Source organism: Apostichopus japonicus, chromosome 16, assembly GCF_037975245.1.
Source record: "Apostichopus japonicus isolate 1M-3 chromosome 16, ASM3797524v1, whole genome shotgun sequence".
Taxonomy (NCBI): Eukaryota; Metazoa; Echinodermata; class Holothuroidea; order Aspidochirotida; family Stichopodidae; genus Apostichopus; species Apostichopus japonicus.
Window position 1 is genome coordinate 32,425,666 of NC_092576.1, and position 21,157 is coordinate 32,446,822.

The 21,157-nt window shown below is 36.4% G+C and overlaps 1 protein-coding gene across 17 annotated transcripts in view; it reads left to right on the plus strand.

Annotated features, from left to right (window-relative positions):
• The window catches only part of LOC139982121 (uncharacterized), a 325,984-nt gene that overhangs the window by 111,361 nt on the left and 193,466 nt on the right, over positions 1-21,157 (plus strand). For 3 of the 17 annotated variants that reach the window (XM_071994682.1, XM_071994687.1, XM_071994692.1), the window contains one exon: positions 141-2,743. The exons of the other annotated variants lie outside the window; for them this stretch is intronic. In XM_071994682.1, the coding sequence (XP_071850783.1) occupies positions 141-264 (124 nt within the window). In that variant the 3' untranslated portion in view covers positions 265-2,743. Of the gene's footprint in view, positions 1-140; positions 2,744-21,157 lie in introns of those variants that run through there. 17 annotated transcript variants of the gene reach the window in all.

Genomic DNA, 21,157 nt, shown 5'->3' on the forward strand with positions numbered 1-21,157 from the left:
GTCAGTATAACATTTTGTGGTATATTGTGTTGCTAGATTTAATTTAACACTATTATACATGATCTTGTAATGGTTCTATTGCTACACCAGCAATATTAATCATACTGTAATTATTACTCAACATGTTATTTTTTCCGCAGTCTAACAGGAAGTGAAAGTGAAGGCGAAAGTGAGAGTGAAGGCGAAGGCGAAGGCGAAGGCGAAGGTGAGAGCGAAGGCGAAGGCGAAAGTGAGAGTGAAAGTGACAATGAATACAATACATAATACAGTTGTAAGTTCGAATCTACGACATCCCGAGATCCGCTGTTCGATGTATGTAACTTTAACCGTGTATTATATGGTATTACGTCAGTGGCAATCTTTACAAATCGATAGTAATAATTGTTGCTACGCTGGTATGCTGTGGATTGATACAGGAAACTCTCGCTTGACATGAAAAGAAATGGAAAATCGATTCCGTCAATACAAATGGATATATACGTTATTGTTACGGGTTTCGTAAGTAACAGAACCAAGCTACTGATCGAATGGAATGATCACGGCTGTGTTAAAAGAAACAATGCTTTCTAAAGGTGTTGCCTCCTCAATATACTACTGGAGAGTTGGTTAATCACTTTCTTCTACTAGAGGTGTTATTGACAGATGAATCCCTCGAAAAAAATGTATAGGTACCCTTTACCATGAGCTGTTGAAGCTGTTAAGAAAACAAACTTATACAACACGATGTATAAAAACAAATAGTCGTTCAGGTATAAACTATTAGTTTAGGCTACATTCACAACTAAATATTATTTCTTTCAACGTGCGTATTAATGGACGCATGCTTTTTTTTTTTACTCCAATCAGTAGTTATGTTATTAAAGATATTATACACACACTGTTGACATCAGTATTAGCATTATGATTGAATGCGTAACAAAGATTGCATATTAAAGCAGACCAAAGTCAATTAGAATGGTACCTTCATTTATCATTATACCTTCAAGTCAACTTGATTATGACAGCTTATAATACATGTAGCTTAGTTATAGCACTGAAAAAATACGTTCTCACACAAAATATGTTTATTCCTTACCTACTGATTAATAACATTCAATAGCATTTATTAGCAACAATTACAAACATCAGTATCACGATTACAGTAGACATTGAACAACACTTGTATGTATAATTATTACAAGTCTGTCCGACAGTTTTTTTTCTAACCGGACGCTTGGACGGAACCAGACACTTTCAGACGTTTTCGGACGTTTTCGGACGTTTTGAAATCGGACGACTAGGTCTACCTCGACGGAACACCACTGTGTATAATTAAAATTCATGATCACATTACATCTTATTCACCATAACATTTTGTTGGATTAAGGTTGATTTTTTTTACGAACGCAAGTATAATCATTCTATGACCAAAACCACCCATGTAACTTTTACTAAATCATTCTTACAAGCATAGTCGTAACAGTTAAATAGCGATACCTTGTAAATAATTACAAGGTTTGATTGTGAAGCGAGATGGCACAATTGCCACCCGATACGTCAATCATCTCAGATGTGTAATTCGATCTGCAATGTCACAGTCGGAGTTTTCTCTTCTTGTACTTTTATATCATGTCCCTTGAATTTTCAGTACCTTATGATTAATACCCCTAAATTATGTATGATATATTTTAATGAAATTAACAATTAACGTATCTTTCGATAGTAAATTGTATATTATGTACAATGTACACGTATGACACATTAAATTGCTTTATCACATCTATATTGTCCGCGTGTTGTACAAAAATGAAGACATCGTTCATAATCGATGAATAATAAGTTTACAAAGTCATTATCGATGAATCATAAGTTTACAAGTTTTAACTTGATAATAAGTGATACATTTTAGATTATCAACATACTAAGGTGTTTATTCTTATTTTTCATAATAAAACTTAAATGATTACTGTGTATCCTTGCTCGATTTTACCTAACCGATCGATTACTGCAAATATTTATAAAAAAAATATATATCTACAACATTCATAGACCTTTAGTGTAATGGCTCATTAGGTGAATCATCGGTCTGTAAATTACATCGTTAATAAGTTAAGGCAATTATGACGATATGTTGGATTGCTGCAATTAACTGTCAAATTCATTCATTTGCTTGATTCACAAAAGGCCGGATTTATTCATTCCTCTATAGGCGTACATATAAACACATTAGCCAGACAACAATTTGTTTTTAGTTTCATGTAAACATGGGTCATGGTCATTAAATACCAGGTGATGTTATCCTGTTGGAATTATATGACGTCATATCGTGTATTATCACTTTGTCTAGTCGACAAAGAGTAACATGATAATTTTGATTGATGAAATAAAATTAATAAACATATTGATCATATAATTAAATACATTTGATCAACATTAGTACAACACGATTTTTTGCGCAATTTGGGGTATCTATTGAGTAAGATATGTAATTTCTTTTTCATACTCTTTGCTTCAATATTGTCTATTTCTTGTTTATACTTTATTATTTACTATTGAATAACTAAAACGCTTCGTTAATCAATGGTCACGAGTGGCTAACTTTATTTTCTTTCCTGTTGTAACTAGTCTGCATTCGCTTAATAATCAATAGTTAGGTGACAGTTTTATTGTGTAAAATTCAATATTTTTCGATAACGCAAAGATGAGAGAATCTTTATCCACTTTCAACAATGTTGTCTTTGTAATATAAACCAATTTTTCATTATTTGTTTTTCATTTTAACATGCTTAGAATGGGGAATTTAGGTTGCGCACTTTCTTGTACATGCTTTCGTGGGATACAAATTGTATCAATAAAGTGACATTCTAATAAAATAGAAACAGTTATTGTACTTTTTTGTATCAATAATCTGTACTCCTTTAATATAAAGACAAAGAGTACTTGTAAGAGTTTTTTCTTTCTTTTTGGGCCAACAAGACGTGTGTGTAACTTGCTGGTTCGATGATCCGAGGCGTTGTGATGTTTGTTTTAGTTTTGTTCGTTGTGGGGATCGTTTCCCGTCCATAGTGCCGATTTGGCAGTGATTTTGCTTCCATTCACCATATCACGTCAAAAAGCACCCACAATTGTTGTACACAATATCATTGCGTTTTGGTAAAGATGATGAATGACGTGATTGAAATAATTAGGGGTAAAAATAAAGTTGCAATTAACATCTCAAGATAGGGAATTAGAAGCATTGTCCGAAAATGGGAACATCAAATGCTTTTTGAAAATGGTTATTTTTTTTATCGTGAAAGATATATACAGCTTATTTCTTCAATTGGTTTGAATAAATATTACATTTATTTGTACTCAAAAAATGACCTAATCACCGTATTAAGTAATGATTTCTTATTGTATTTCATGCAATGCACTTTAACCAATATAATATATATGCTTTATACTCTCGAGGCAAGAAAAAGCTTCAATACACTTGGATCACGATGGGGTTGCGAGGCGAAAAACAATTTTAGCACATTAATTTGAATAGTTTGGCATGACAGATTTATTCTATTTAAGTATGTTTGGATAGTTGTAGATGTGAAGCAAGCTATTTGACATACGGTTTTGGGGCAGAACACTGGAAGCAATTTTTCAGACGTGCTAGGTTTTAACGAGGTAGTCCATCTTCACTTAATATATGACACATTGATATGGCAAGCCTCTCATCTCTGAGCATGTGTTTGTAATCTAGTAGTCTATTTTGCTACCCTGTCAGGAATATTTGTAACATTACTTTCGATGGCATATTGCTACCATTGTGTATTTAATATTACTTTCCTGTGATGAGTAAACATTTCTTCGAAGATTGGGATGAGACATTTGCATTTTGAATAATTTTAATTTGTGTATTTTTGCTTAGTTTCGTACGAGTAAAACGTACAGTATTGAACAGTTTAAGCCTAAGTGTAAGACATTGCTGTTCTCTATTAATAAATTTTAGAATTTTACCTTAAATAATTCACAACATTTTCGACTTACTTTTAATCTATATAATACAGACACCTTTTTGTTAAGCTATCTGCGTTAACTTATCGTTTTCGATTTCAAAATAAGAAAGATTAAGCTCCACGACCGCTATTCCACAATTATCAACGTTTGGATATAGATGATGAATGCTAATATTCATGATTTACTGAGTATTTAGAAGTCAGGTTTGACGAAGAATAAATATTTAATTTCGTTGTCTGTTCTACACAAAGTACGTAACAGAACAAATCTTAAGTAGAAGAGTATGTTAGTGACAGCAAGGTAACTGCTTACGGAATGAACGGGAAATGTTCTAACCAGATGGATATAATTTACTAAACAAAGTTGAAAAATGTTATCGTGCCAAAGCCACCCCCCCCCCCCGCACACCCCACTTCCATCCTTGATCATTATTACATTAACGTGCCAAGTTGCAGCTCACCAAACTAATTCCATAAGCAGGATGTTGTTGAGTCACTCTATAAAGCCCTTTAAGTTTTCAGATTTCTCGATACCAAACCAAATATCCTCTGTTTCAGTGGTATAACGTCATTGATCTTTACCATAGAATTGAACATGGGACTATAATTTTTATTCGAGATACCAACATCATACCTATTTATTATGCTTTCATGTATGATACTCGCTAATTATTTTTCATTGGGAATAGTTTTTATTTTAACCACTGGTGAATTGTCAGAAAGGATGTGCCGAACTGAACTTGAGATAACCAACTATTGGCTACATCTAAATTATTTCCCGAGATGATTCAAAACAATATAACTGTAAGGATGTCGTGGAAAAATGCAAAGAAGCAATATTTTATATTTTTACCACCTTTTTTTCGGTGGCGTCATGTGTTTAAACATGAAACTACAAACGAAAATTTGGATTAATCAAAAGCAACCTCAAGAGGGCAGTAGCTATGAAAGGTCACTGGACTTTATGTCTGTCTGTAAGGAAATGAATATAAACAATAATAAGATAACTATAAAATATCTACACATCCTAGGAACAATATTATAATTCCTTCAAACCAATTTCAAAAGGAAACATGCAATGGACATCATTACGTAATAACAATTCAATGAGCAGTAATAATCCAATGCATATATAGAATATTGAAAGTACAAGAAGTTGCGACCATTTCGTCATCAGCACGTCTGCCTATAACAAGAACTTAACCCTAAACGAAATGATATTGACTATATACTGCTTTAAATACCAAACATATATTGCTTTAAGGTGTGATTTAGTATATTGATTCAATTTCTAACCTCTAAAGGCTCATTACTCGACTGACAAGTGCATGGTGTAATTACTACAGATAATTGAAGTTGGTTCAAAGAGAAGGTTAATATTTTGAACTATTAACATCCTATCCCTTTAAGACTAAATCAGCAATCACAAAGGTAACATGTGTCTATTAACAGCATATGAAAGAAGACTGCCGATAAAATACATCCCTTTAAGAAGCAACACAGTGCAACACCGTGAAGTATAGCAACAGTAGGCCTAAACTTCAATTATACGAATAGCCCACAGTCTACTACTAATCGAATCCCTCGATAGATACACTGGAATGAAGCTCAATAACGTTACGAGGGAGCCGCCATTTTAAACTCAATAAGAAGGCGATCTCCCAGAATGTTATTTCCCTCACGTGGATACACGTTCGAAAGTGAATCTAGCCTTCAAAATGATATGTAAACCATTTTACCCCCTTAAGTTATGGTATTCATCTGTACCTAATGGAACCATGTAAATCACTATGAAGATTAAATACCAATAAAATAAAGTTAAATGTGAGCACTTATAATATATACGCGTATATATTCCAATTAATACGCGTATAAATTCCAATTAATACGCGGATATATTTCGCAGTGTTTGTCCCACATGGCTTGCCATACACATGGCTTGCCATACCCGTAGTACTTGTGCTGCATGTTATGCTAATCGGGCTGAAGTTGGCGAACAATAACAGCGACCATTACCAACGAACAATAAGAGCGAACACTAAGGGGAAATGATACTACGGAGAAGTTTAATAGCCATTCCAATGTAACATTAGGGAAAAAATGTTTTAAAAACAAAACTAATTGACACACTTATTTAACAGAGTCATGGGTGTGTTATCAGACAATATAAAGTTTCAAAATGTGCAAGTAATAGCTGGCAACCCTCTCTATCACCCAATCAAAATCACCTTGAGAGAAGATGTCAGAGAGGGTGTTAATAACACCCAAACTCGACGCAGTCTCATGTACCGTTTATATACGGTTTTTCAACAAGATTTTTGGCTAACAAATCAAATCTGTAACTCAGTATCATTGGGGAGCAAAAAAGTAGCTGACGCCACCCTCTACCACCCAATACCAACAAACCTCGGGGGACGGTATCATTTAGGGTGTTATTAACACCCAAACATGACGCAAATTCTCATCTACCGTTTATATACGGGTTTTCAACACGATTTTTGGCTAACAAATCAAATCTGTAACTCGGTATCATTGGGGAGCAAAAAAGTAGCTGACGTCACCCTCTATCACCCCATGCCAACAAACCTCGGGGACGGTATCATTCAGGGTGTTATTAACACCCAAACTCGACGTAAATTCTCATCTACCGTTTATATACGGGTTTTCAACACGATTTTTGGCTAACAAATCAAATCTATAACCAGTATCATTGGGGAGCAAAAAAGTAGCTGACATCACCTTCTGTCACGCGAAGCCAACAAACCTCGGGGGACGGTATCATTAAGGGTGTTATTAACACCTAAACTCAACGCAGTCTCATCTACCGTTTATATACGGTTTTTCAACACGATTTTTGGCTAACAAATCAAATCTGTAACTCAGTATCATTGGGGTCCACAAAGTAGCTGACATCACCCTCTATCACCCAATGCCCACAAAACTTGGGGGACGGTATCATTGCGGGTGTTATTAACACCCAAACTCGACGCAAATTCTTATCTACAGTTTATATACGGGTTTTCAACACGATTTTTGGCTAACAAATCAATTCTGTAACTCAGTATCATTGGGGAGCAAAAACGTAGCTGACGTCACCCTCTATCACCCCATACCAACAACCCTCGGGGGACGGTATCATTAAGGGTGTTATTAACACCCAAACTCGAAGCAAAGTCTCATCTACCGTTTATATACGGTTTTCCAACAGGTTTTTGGCTAACAAATCAAATCTGTAACTCGGTATCATTGGGGTCCCCAAAGTAGCTGACGTCACTCTCTATCACCCCATGCCAACAAACCTCGGGGGACGGTATCATTTAGGGTGTTATTAACACCCAAAATCGACGCAGGCTATCCGATTTATATTCTCAGTGTAGAGAGAATGTTTCTCACATTAAAAAAGAAGAGAAATTAATTGAGAAAGCCGTAAAGTAAAATGAAGCTATGATTATTTCTACGGAATACGGAATATTATATACAAAGATACATAAGTAAACATAAAATGACCGTACTCATATTGTATCGTTGAAATGAAATAAAAAGAAAATTCCCCGATCAGTATATCCGGACTAATTCGGACAGTGTACAGTGTACAGCCAGATTACATCGTATTACAAGAGTTAGTCAAAATATAGTTAATATGTCTCCAAACTTCATTCAGTATGTGTGTAGAAGTTTATCGATATGCAACCGCAATGGTGAAAAGAAGGCTTAGCGATGTTGTATTCCTGTTAAATACCAAAGGAATTAAACGCCGTGAACTAAAGATGGAATTATTTGACAGACAACAAAATCATGTCGACAGTATAAGTAAATGGTGAAAGTTCACGCCCGATTTTTCCTAAAATGGGATCCATACAACCAATTTGAGATAACATGTGATGGGTAGTCTAATGACAATGATCCAATTGTAAATTTGGCTTAGACAAAACATATCATATAAATTGGTTAGCGATAAATGGCAAGTCCGGACCCCCCTGCTCTTGGCCCCCCCCCAAAAAAAAAGAGAAAAAAAGGAGAGAGAAAAAGAGAACAAAAAAGAGAACAAAAAAGAGAGAGAGAAAAATAATTAAATTAAACGCCAATTTTAAACATGTAGGACGTCAGAAGGGCGGTTATCCTTACAAGTCAGCCAGGTGTGTCTTTTCCGTCAAATGAACTATAGTGTGCACGCGTGCTACACGTGCCAAATATGCCTAAAAATCTCAATTTTCAGACCGAAAAGTTTCAAAATTGAGGTGGTGTTCGAATTTTTTTGGGGCGGTGAGATGGCAGAGCGGTAGGCTGCAAAGGATGCGCCAACGAATTCTTCATGAGACTGAGTAGTTTCAAAAGCTGCATAGCGCCATCAATTGATTGTCGCTTGTTATACAGTACATGCATTTTTTAGTGTGCATATTTAACAGTCATGACTGATTCAACTTGAATATGACAGATATATTATATTGACATGAGATCCATATTTTCAGGCTAGGTACATGCAGCTTAGAATACTCGGGAAGTGCCGTTTCCGGCCATCTTTGGGGTTTGTAAAGCCAAAAAATTTCTGGTACGATCCGCGCCAACCGATGGTGGCGCTCCGCTTAGATAGTCTTACGTTCAGGCGCGGCTGGACCAGTCAAACCCCTCCCCTGTCACAAATCCTGCATCCGCCCCTGTGTTTGGTTACTTCTCTCAAATACGTTTGCGTTAAAGCATCAATTCCATCACAGGATATAACGTATCTGACCTCCTTGTTCAAAATTTGCCGAAAAAACTTATTTCATAAATGGCTGGTTAAAGTGAATTAAAAGGAATAAACGGCTCATGATTCGAAATACATAAATTGACCTAATATATTGACTCGATATCTGGCATTTTACATTGACAACACATATACAATATGTTTCTTGTATATACTAAGGGGAATGTATATATCAAGTATGGCTTTCAATCAAGGTTTACTTACTGTATAAGTAGTTGAGATATTTTCATATTTTCAACAATGTTAAGATGATGATTTGATTGTGTACCAGTATTTGCAATCAAACGCATAACTGCCAAAACTACGTGAAAAGCAGCTGGGCTGATATCTTTCCTAAGTTTTACATACATTTCATGAAGTTTTAAGTTGCATTGACTTTTTTAGTTATCTTACACATACACACAACAAACAAACGAAGCAAACTCCACATGAATCTTCGTAGATCTTCCGTCATTCAGCAGTAAGCTGGTAAGAACCAAATTCTTTAATAGACATGCAACAAACGACAAGTAATGAAATTAATATCTAAGTTTTCACTGTGCCTAGCGTAGAAGAGAAAAGACCATGCCTTCTTAAACAAATTACAGGGTATACAAATTATGGATTACCTTCTTGACCTATAAAAATTTGAAAGTTTATTGAAAAATTTAGTCACATTTCTTTGAAAAAACTTTTATTGCTGAAGGAAAGCACATTTTTGTACACAAAATCGCAAATTTGGGCCCCGGATGACCGTTGGCCCCAAATTTTTACCCCTTCTAAGACTACTGTTCAAGTAACACTATGACCAACTTTCTTCATAATCCAATGCAAACTGCACGAGAAGAACCTTTGGTAGTTACATACAACTAACTCCAAAAGATAAGTAGATGATCTTTGACATCCATATTTTGAACACACCATAATTATGTCTCCATATTAAGTGAACACTATGACCCATGCAGCATGGTGATCACCCATATAGGAGAAGCATTTTGAGTGTGTTCACACAATGAACCCAGATGACCTCTGTATAACCTTTGGCATAAACTTACTAAACACCCATATGACCCACTACTCAAGGACACTATATGATCAAGTTTGGTCATCTTTCATTGATGTGTACACATGCACTAACTTCACTGGAATGAAATTGGAAAATAGCTCTTTCGACTTTTAACTATTGGTGTATCATTTAGAGTGACCTGAATCCAGGTCAACAAAACGTACCTACACAAGTGTGTGTAATCAACAACCGATGGAACCTCAAGTTTTTTGTTTCAGTCACTATCGGTTTAATCCGTACTATATCGTTAACCAACTCATTTAAAGGGCATAATCGACAGCCATGCAGTTACCTAAATCTTGTTTTCTATCGTCGGCTAAATTCTTCAATCTCCTTTTATGTTCCAACAAAAGTACCTTCATGATGTTTCAGAAGACATATATTAGATATGAAGGGATCAACTTTTTTTTTTTATAAATTACAAACTTCATATAATGAACAAAAGGTGTATGCGTGTTCCCTTTAAAGTGCACTCAACCAATGATAATGTTTCTCTACCACAACTGCTGAATACAGATAATATACACTTACCATCAAAAATACAAAAGCAGGAGCACTATTCAATTAGTAAATTTGTATCCATGCATGCTAAGGATACTTATTCCAGGTTGTGATGATCACTCTTGTTCCATGCTGTGAAGTTGCCCTTCATGAATTTTGAATATGCATTAACCAGGTACTAACGCCAGGGTTCTCGCCAGTTCGATTTAACCGGGCGGGGCTCCAGGTTTGAATTTGATTTTGCCTCTCGCCGATCGGTTCGAAAGTTGTGCGCCCTAGCTGTTTGAAAGTTGGGTGCCTGGTTTTATAGCTGTTATAAATAATCAACGTTAGCAAGTACTACTGAAACATTTTGACATTTTTAATGTGAATAAAACCATCGACTAAATATTCACACTTTTCAGTTCACTTTTCCTGTTCCCAACTGCAACCACGGCAAATAACACATTCCAGGTATCACGTAAGCGCTGCAGTATAGTGATACCGCGACACAAACGATCCCTGCTTTTACACAGCAAAGGGTTGCGAACGAAGTTTGTGTTTTCTGAGTACTGAGAGATGCCAAATTGTTTGTATTAAACATTATACATAACCTAAACCAGGGCAGGGAAAAATGAAGTCACAACTGAATCATACACAAAAAACAAAAAAAAAATAGTCATGCAGTTTATGTAGCAGTTTATGTAATGTTGAATCTAGTCAATGGTAAGCTGACTATTTTTCTTTATACTGTAGAGTATAACTAACAGCAATGTCCAGGTTATTGCCAAACATGTGAAATTTAAGTAGCGTGAATTTCAAGTGGCTTGGCTGCTGGAAAAATCACCAAGACCAGTTTATTTTGTCTTTATTATTCGGGAGTTTTGGCAGTATTGAAAAATATTTGAACATTTGAAAAACCGTATTATACGGTAGATAAGACTTTGCTTCGAGTTTAGGTGTTAATAACACCCTAAATGATACCGTCCCCGAGTATTGTTGGTATGGGGTGATAGAGGGTGACGTCAGCTACTTTTGGGACCCCAATAATACTGAGTTATAGATTTGATTTGTTAGCCAAAAATCGCGTTGAAAAACCGTATATAAACTGTAGATGAGACTTTGCGTCGAGTTTGGGTGTTAATAACACCCTAAATGATACCGTCCCCCGAGGTTTGTTGGTATAGGGTGATAGAGGGTGACGTCAGCTACTTTGGGGACTCCAATGATACTTAGTTACAGATTTGACTTGTTAGCCAAAAATCGTGTTGAAAAACCGTATATAAACTGTAAATGAGACTTTGCGTCAAGTTTGGGTGTTCATAACACCCTAAATGATACCCTCTCCCGAGGTTTGTTCGCATGGGGTGATAGAGGGTGACGTCACATACGTTTTTGCCCCCCCCCCCAATGATACTGAGTTACAGATTTGATTTGTTAGCCAAAAAACGTGTTGAAAACTGTATATAAGGCGTTAATCAACAGTCTAGCGTGCGTTACTCACAGGATTAATGCACGATCGGGGGATAATGCAAGCGATGCACGAGGGAGCGTAGCGGAGCCCGAGTGCATCCAGCGATAGCATTAACACCCGGAGTGCATTAATCATGTGAGTAACGCACGCTAGACCGTTGATTAACCCCGTTCATTCATACACTACCATTTGTGTGGGGGAAAAATCATTAAACAAAACATTTTTGGTTACATATAACCAAAGATTTATTTAAGTGATGCCCCGTAATTTTACCGTGCGTTACTCACAGGATTAACCACGGTCAGCTGACCTGAATGGACCAATAGGATTTTGGAATCTTTATTAAGTATGAATGAACGGTAGATGAGACTTCGGCTGAGCTTGGGCGTTAATATCACCCTAAATGATACTGTCCCTCGAGGTTTGTTGGAATGGGGTGATAGAGGGTGATGTCAGCTACTCTAGGTACCCCAATGGTACTGAGTTACAGATTTTATTTGTTAGCCAGATGTGGTTTTGAATAACAGTATATATATATGCTACGTTTGACTTTCAGTTGCCAAGTTAATTGTTAATAACCCCCTGCCCGACATCTTCCCTCACGGTTGTTGGCATACTTTGATAGAGTGTAATGTCATCTTTAACGTTCACCCCACCCTTCTGCATGTTTCCCATTAAACTTTGTTTCCAAATATGTTATCTTTTACCCTAAAGTTACGCTTTTCGCTGATATTCGGGGCAGATCTGATATTTAAAGAGCTATAATTTTGCTTTACCATGATAATGAGTTAGGCCATACCCTGACTTTGGGGATATTTTATACCCCCTTCCATAATTACGAGTTTGTCGGGTTTGAATCACTTATAATACATCTTTCAATGCATGGAACGTCCAAAAGCCTGTCTTTCCCTCCTAATTGCAATCGATTGAAAGCATTCGATCATTCAATTTGCTTTAAACACATCATTTTCGCCACATTGCCCATCACGAAGGCCACTACACAACTCCGTAGTATCATTTGCACTTTCTAGCATTTTTTGGTCGCCCTTATTGGTCGCTCTTATTGTTCGCTGGAAAATCTTATTGTTCGCTGCTATTGGTCGCTCTTATTGTTCGCCAACTTCAGCCAGATGTTATGCTAGCCTAAGTCAACTCCCACACAACCCAAGAATGGTAAGATAGTAGAACCTGGCCTTACCCCACGGGCCTGGAAACAGTCCGCAATCATCATGAAATTATGCAGTTACGGTGTTACCTTTAGAACATGAAATCTTAACATAAGTTACGGAATGATAGATACCTCATATCCTGTACTTCAAGACGTTTGAACATCTGATCTTCAGATTACCAAAGTTAAACAAAATCTAGAAAATTTTGTGCTGCTGGCTATTTTGTTAGAAAATGCGGATTGGCACATTGACTGTGGTATAGTGTACCTCAGTAGGTGCTATCCCTGAATAAATGGACCCATTGTTCTGTATGAACAGTGCGTAAATGAGTCATAGGCTCCACTGTGTATGGAACGCCGACAGAAACTTGTAATACTTGGAAATTGAACTTAGGAAGTTGATCCATTTTAGAGAGTATAAGACTATTTTAAGAGGAGGAAAGTGCTCCTAGAACCTGTTTTGACAAATAAATTTTAACGAATAAATTGCAACTGTTCTTTTAATGCTTGATTTAGTTCTGTACCTAATGAACCTGTGTGGTTCATGATATGGGTTCCTATGCCCCTCCCCCCCCCCTCCCTGCTCTTGGACTTTGTCTGAGCTGAACGTAGTTATCATCATCGTCACTAGTATCACTGTCTAAGGTGGTGACAGGCCTAATTGGTGAAGAACAATCATCCATATGAGGGACAACCATATAGACAACCATATGAGGGAACAACCATATGAGGGACCCCTGACTGCTGCTGGAGGATAGGGCATGGCTTCAACTCTCTGTTAGTTGTATCGTGTAACTGTTATTACCCAAAGGTTTGCGACAATCTTGTAGATACTAGTTGTATCGTGTAACTGGTATTACTTTAAGGTCTTGCGATAATCTTGCAGATACTAGGACTCAACTGATCCTGAATCTTCTGACGTCCATGTGGGTGGGGCAGAAGATAAGCTCTGGTACCAAAAGCCAAAGGTTTCTCCTCAGGGTCACGTTCATGGTGTACCTTCCGCTTTTCTGCTTCCCTGGACAGACGCTCCCCTATTTTTTGGTGCACTTACCCCACAGTCTCTGTGTGGGTGGCCAGCTAATCACACATGCTTTCCTGGTTATCCGGGTCATCACTTCGAGAATCAACATTAAGCAAAAAGTCTACTTTAGTAATCTTGGTTCCCTTCCAAACATTATATAGAAGGGTGAAAATCCTGTGGAAGGGTGAGTAGGGGCATTGTACGCATACAATACATACAATCTGGTAGATGTTCTGACCATCTCCGTTTGTGCCGTACAGGGAGAGACTGCAACAGATCGTGCAGAGTACGATTGATTCTCTAAACTTGACCATTGCCTTCTGGATGATATGGAGTATTTCTGGTTTTGGTTACAATGTACACCGAGCATATAGACGATTAAGTAAGAACTCAAAATTTCTACCCTGGTCATAGTGAATCCTCTGAGGTACACCGAACTTGGTGCACCATGCACCATTCCTTGATCAAAGCCTTGTCAGTAGTTTTTTCAGTTTGTTTCCTGGTTGCCACTACTTGGGTATATTATAGGTGAATTATACATATGTCACCTCCGGCAGAAGTAAAGAGGCAGTGTAGGTAGTAATGATGGTAGTGTTGTTTGTGTGTGTGTGTGTCGGAAGAGGAGGGAGGAGGAGGGAGAAGGAGGGAGGGCACGGGATATTCATTTACATAGTGTAGTACACGTGCAGTACACGTGAAGGATATCATGTGTACAAGTGCTGTGTAGGACATGAAGTCTGCAGGATGTACTCAACATCAGTATGAATGTTGTATACATTGCAAAGACAAGGATCACCAGGGCAAAACTGATCTGGTATTGCTTCAGCCAAATGCTACTCAAAGTAACAAAATCACGACTTAAATGGATGATTTTAAGACTAACAAAATGTATGAACCTCAAAAGTGCCATGCACATTCCTCTATATGATTCTAACATTTCTCCATAATAATCAGATAACGTTTACTGTCAATCAAAACAAGAAAGTATCTAAAGTATTAAGCAACCACCATAGATAATATATGACCACTTATTTAACCTAGCATGATTTACCAAGTACTGTAAATGGTGTCCCTTCTACTATAAGAGAATTACCATTGCGTTACTTGTTAAAATCGGATTCAGATTAAAATTGTAAATATAATTTACTAATAGCTGTTATTGCATTTTACCACGCTCTGGTTTTTAAAGATTTCAAAATGGTGTCATTAGCTAATTCTTAATTAACCCCTTGATGGCAAAGTAACCCATTGAGCCGAGATCATTAAAACTAGTCTAGGGGTACAGTGGGTACAGCTCGAACCCTGGCATAATAATTTGAATGTTTTGATGATAGTTACTTAAAATCTGTTTTATAACACACAATTAAACCTTCATACAACATATTGACTTATTTCAAAGAACATTTGCTTTACCCAACATATCCACAGGTGATGCTTATTGTTAATTGTCTGTAAGTAGCGCACACAGTAAAGTTGAACGCAGGTATCTGTAATATGTAAGTTTCTTCAGAAGTTCACAATTTGTGAAATAATTCTTAAGTTCAGGAAATTATTATTTGTTGTTTAAGGTACTAAAATATAAAGCAATTACAGAATGGTCTAATAATTCAAAGCACGATAATATCTTTTTTTGAACGGTGAAATAGTTTGGTCTATTCGCCAGCAGTTACAATCTAGAATAGAAATCTCATCTGAAGTAACATCAGCTGTTAAATAAAGATTGAAAGAAGTTCATGATGGCAGAAACAGTTTATAATATAGACTGAAAGCAGCACAGGATAGCAAACAGCTAATAATAATATATGATGCGTGCAAGCAACACGGGATAGCGTTAAGAGCTTCAGTAATAAATGAAGATTGAAAATAGTACAGGATACTGAAAAATTTCTTCTAGTCATAAAAACAGCTATTTATAATGTTATTCGAATACTCTTCTTCAAGCTAAACAGTACTCGAGTAGCATTCTTGTATACCAGGGACTTTCTTCTGCCCTTAGCTTCCATGTTATTTTTGAGTCACAAGACACAGACAAAAATATTTCAATGGCACTTTAATACAGCAAATATACATGCAAAAACTTTGACCCCCATCACACTCCTAACATCCCAGTGATTCGGTTTACTCTTCTCCATATCAATGTGCAGGTACTACATATGTACTGATGTGGTAATTTCAAGACTCTCATCATTCTGAAAATCATGTTAAGCCGGCCTGCAGATTGACAATTTTGTCATAATAAGATAGGATGAACTTTTCCCTGGTGTTTTCTGTTGTACAACTAAACAATGTCAATTAATGGAATCTTAAGCAGACTTAGAATAACATCCAACAACTACAAGACATTCATTATTTATTTGTATCATCACATAGTATAACAAGGTGAACTAGACAATATAACTGCAAAAGATAAAAATTGTAAAAGGAAGTAAACTAAGTAACCCATTTGGGCTTTATCGAATAGAGTACTCCCATCAAAGAAAATGGATAACTTTAACACCTATAAAAGAACTACCCCCACCCCCCCAAATAGATAACCTTAACATATAAGACCTATATGACTACCCCCCCCCCCCCAGTACCACCACCAACTCCCACCCCTTACAACGGATACAGTCAATAAAGGCTTTTATAGTAATGTTTCAGTTGTCTTCTGAACAAAGCCACGGAAGTACAAGATTTCAAGTTGAACTGAAGATTGTTTCACAAAGAAATAGAACTATAACGGATGCTTTGCATGCTCTTTGAATAACGGCAAAAAGAAGCACGTAAGTGACCAGATTGTCTAGTGTTATAATTATGAATAAAATGACCAATTGTATAAAAGGTAGCAAAAGAACTTGGAAGCAGATTGTTCATAGCACGGTAAGTAAACGTCAGAACATTTAAAGAAATGAGATCAGTAACCTTGAGCACGTTTAAAGAGGAGTATAAATGACTGGTATTATCACGTGGAGCTGAAGACGTCATGTGCCTCACAGCCCGTTTTTGGAGAATGACAAGCTTATTAAGTTTGGTATTGAAAGTACCAGACCACACTGAAGAGCAGTACGATAGATGAGGAAGTATATTACTATAGTTAATAGATCGCATAATTTTACTTGGAAAAGTATATTTAACTTAGATAAATACCTACATATCTATAAACTTGTTTGGAAATATGATTAATATGGACACTCCAAGAGAGCTTAGAATCAATATACACACCAAGAAATGTAAAATTATCGACTCTTTTAAGGCAAATACCATGCATATTTTCCAAATACCACATAATTTGTTTTATCAATATTCAAGGACAATCTGTTAGCAGAAAACCAATCATAAAACGTATTTAATTCATTACAGATGGTTACTTTCAGAGTTTCTACATTGCTGTCAGAGAAAAAAAATATAAGTGTCATCAGCAAAAAGGACAATCGAGCAATGTGTAGAGACGTTGCAAATATCATTTACGTAAATTATAAAATGAAGTGGACCTAATATAGACCCTTGAGGAACTCGATCCTCACTTAACTGAACGATTATTGCAGAATTGATCCCAGAAAAAGAAACATACTGTTGCCTGTTAAACAAATAACTTGAAATGAGAGAAAGAGCTAGACCTCTAATACCGTAATGTGATAATTTCCTCAGAAGAATTCCATGATCGATGGTATCGAATGCTTTGGAAAGGTCTAAAAAAAAAACAATACAATTATCACCCGAATCAAGAGCACTATGAATTTTATCCACTGTATTGACCAAAGCAAGTTCTGTAGAGTGGCCGGGCGAAAACCAAATTGTTTTTTATTGAGAATATGAAACTTGTCACAGAAAGCATTGATACGGTTAAATATCAACCTTTCCAAGATGTTCGATGTACAAGGTAGTATAGAAATGGGACGATAATTACTAAATAAATGAACGTCGCCCTTTTTAAATATCGGTAAAACTTTGGCAATTTTAAGAATATCTGGAAAAATACCCGAGGTAAAAGAGAGGTTGAAAATATAAGTCAGTGGTTTTAAAATATAAGGTATAATCAGTTTAATAATGTTCGGGTGGATATGATTGAAATCAGCCGATTTCTTAGTAACAAAAATTGAATTTGAGACTTTAAAAGCTTCACTTTCAGTCACAGGAAAGAGAAAAATAGTGGAAGGATTGGAATCCCCTAGGTAACTACTGAAATGAACATTAGAATCAATGGAACTGGCTAAGGAAGGACCAAGGCCAACAAAATAATTATTAACAGCCTTTGCTATTTTATTCACATCAGTGATTTCATGACCATACTTAGAATAGAAAACATAGGGAAAAGTTGGGTTTTTTAGTCTGTAAAGTGCCATTGATAATATTCCATGTTTTTTTCATGTTGTTTTTATTTTCATTAAAAAGATGAAAACAATAATTCTGTTTAGCAATACGGAGAACGTGGTTAAGCTTATTCCTGAAGAGTGCATAGTTGTATTTATTATCTGCTGTAGGCACTGTTATATATGTTTAATAAAGTATATTTTTTCGTGTACGAATAGATTGTAAGATTCCAGAAGTGATCCAAGGGGAAGGTTTCTTCCTGTCCTTAATCAGTTTCATAGGGAAATTTTTATTATAAATGTCACTAAGTGTATTGTGAAAATTATTAACATTATCATCTTTGAAAACTTGATGCCAGTCCAAACCAGATACTTCCGAATTAAAATGATCAAGATTGTTATTTGAAAAATCTTGAGCATAAAAACCCTTATGATCATGCTTAGTAGGTAAAAAAGAAATATTTAAATGGATCGGTAAATGATCAGTAATGTCAGTGATAAGGACTCCCGAATAGGAGATCATGACATTAGTGTCCCCCAAATTGCCATTTGCCAAGATATTGTCAATAAGTGGCTATGAAGAACTAGAAACCCGGGTAGGCTTGGTAAATGTGGGTATGAAACCACAAGAAACTAAAATATTAAAATATTCTGACGAATTTAGCCTATTAATGTCAATATTGAAGTCACCCAACAAATACAAAGGTTTTTTCCCCTTAGTGATACCATCCAGTGTTTGATAAAGGTAACCATTTAACGAAGTAATATTTCTACTAGAGGGCGGTAGATTATGCCAACAATTATATCTACTTTTATGAAGGGAACTGTTATTTCGACAAAAAGGCTTTCAACATGATCATTAAATAATGATATATCATCACGTTCAATGAATGCACGTGTATTTTTGATCAATGAATAAACAAATCCCTACACCATTCTTGACAGAGCGATGACTCTCGACAAGTGAATAATTATCTAATTTAATGAGTGGAGACAAGTCATCTGTGAACCAAGTCTCTGTGAAGCCTAGAATCGTAAAATCGTGTTTAATAGTTGAAAGAAAGTCATTAATTGCACTGATATTCTTATTGAGACTACAACTATTTAAATTTTAAAAAAATATTGAAATTACTGGTAGGCATCGTATTAAAATCATCAGTATTGTAGTACTTACTCATATCCGAACGTATGTCGTCCAAATAATCCATATACCATTCATCATTTACTGAAGTGTCATTTGTTAATGAAGCACCTGTATGCATACTACAATTCCCCAATCCAGCAGCGAGTTCATTGTCTGTGACGTCAATAAACGGAAAATTAGCTTGAGAACATGTCCTACAAATCCAGTTGTTTATAGTACCATCCTTATGTTGAGTAATGCAGGTATTGTGACTTAAAGCGTGACATAATTGACAAATAGTAACACCGTAGTATCCGCTGAAAATATCCCCATTACAAAAAAAAAAAAACAAAAAACAAAAAAAAACTACTAAAGGACATCAAAGAAAACATAAACACACAAACTAACTACGTTACAAAAACAAACAGACGAATATGCAAGCCTTACAAGCCTGCAAAGAAAACATTACAGAGAACGAAACTTATTGTTATGTATGCTGCAGAAATGTTACTCGACATCATGAGGATACTCCAGTTCATTGTAATCAGAAACAGGTGTACATGTCAACGAAAGGAACCCGGCCACGGGAGGACTCTACAGAAAATGTAAAAGCGGTATAGTCTTTGTTGCATGAATAGGTGGTAATAGTTTATGCATCAATATCTCTTATGTTCCTGATCTTTTCAACTCCTGTACTTTTCCTTCTTGTCTTTGGTAGATTGCTAAGATTGTACCGTCTGAGGTACTATCGCTCTCTATCAAGTCGTGGTTTTGGGTGCCTTTTGGGTGCGTCTTTCGAAATGAAAAGAATGTGGGGCAAAGTAGCGTAACTCCTATGGGCTCGGACCGTACTGAGCCGGTGGCCCCGACAAAAAGGTGGCCCCCGCTTTACTGATGCACAGAAAAAGGGTACCTCTTTGGATAGGGAGGGCCCGTTTTACTGGAAAGAAAACTCATGTAAGACTGAACAAGACAATATACATATTTTCTGTGTTTAATGTCTGTATCGAGCTAGTTGTATTATTTATTATTATACTGGAAACAAAGTATATAATTTAAAACCCAATTCCAGCCAATGTTGTACTGAGTAAAACATCGGGACATATGATTTTTTGAAAAATTTCTAAAACAATAACCCAACACCCAACAGACTATAAACTGCGTTCATTTGAAAATGAAGGCAGGGCTTTCATATGAATATAATAATAAAAGGTAAGAATAAAGATGCCTTCAGAGTATCTGGTAAGTAGAAAAGCACAGGAAATAAGGCTTAGATGGAGACAAAGTTTCAACCGAAATTAGGCCTATGCTTAGGTTTGATTACTGTATTTGTACAGTAGTCTCCATTATACTCCATACAGCAGGGGGTGGGGGCACTTGCCCGCCCCCCTCCTGGAAAATCAAAAATTAAAAAAAATTGACATTTCAATGATTTCCCCCAACCAACAGTTCTCTAGCTATGTTCATTGCATACGGACCCATAATGCATTACTGAAATTATTGAAAGTCAAAATCCTAAGACATGAGATCTCAAAATAACCGATGTGTAAATGCTACTTGAACGGGAAGTGTCTTTTCCGACGATCTAGGAGTATTTTTTGGTAAAAAAAGTCGTTGTGCGCTCCTCGCCAACTGATGGTGGCGCTCTGCTTAGATAGTTTCAAGTGGTGTGTTACACCTATATGACCTACTAAGCCCCCCCCCCCTTGTATACATTTCTGCAGACTCCCTTGCTTGGACCTCCTGATCGGGGCCCACTTGGGCCAGGAGCCCCGCCCCAGGCTCGTCGTTACGCCACGTTACGCCACGAGCATTGCAAAATAAACAGATAATCGT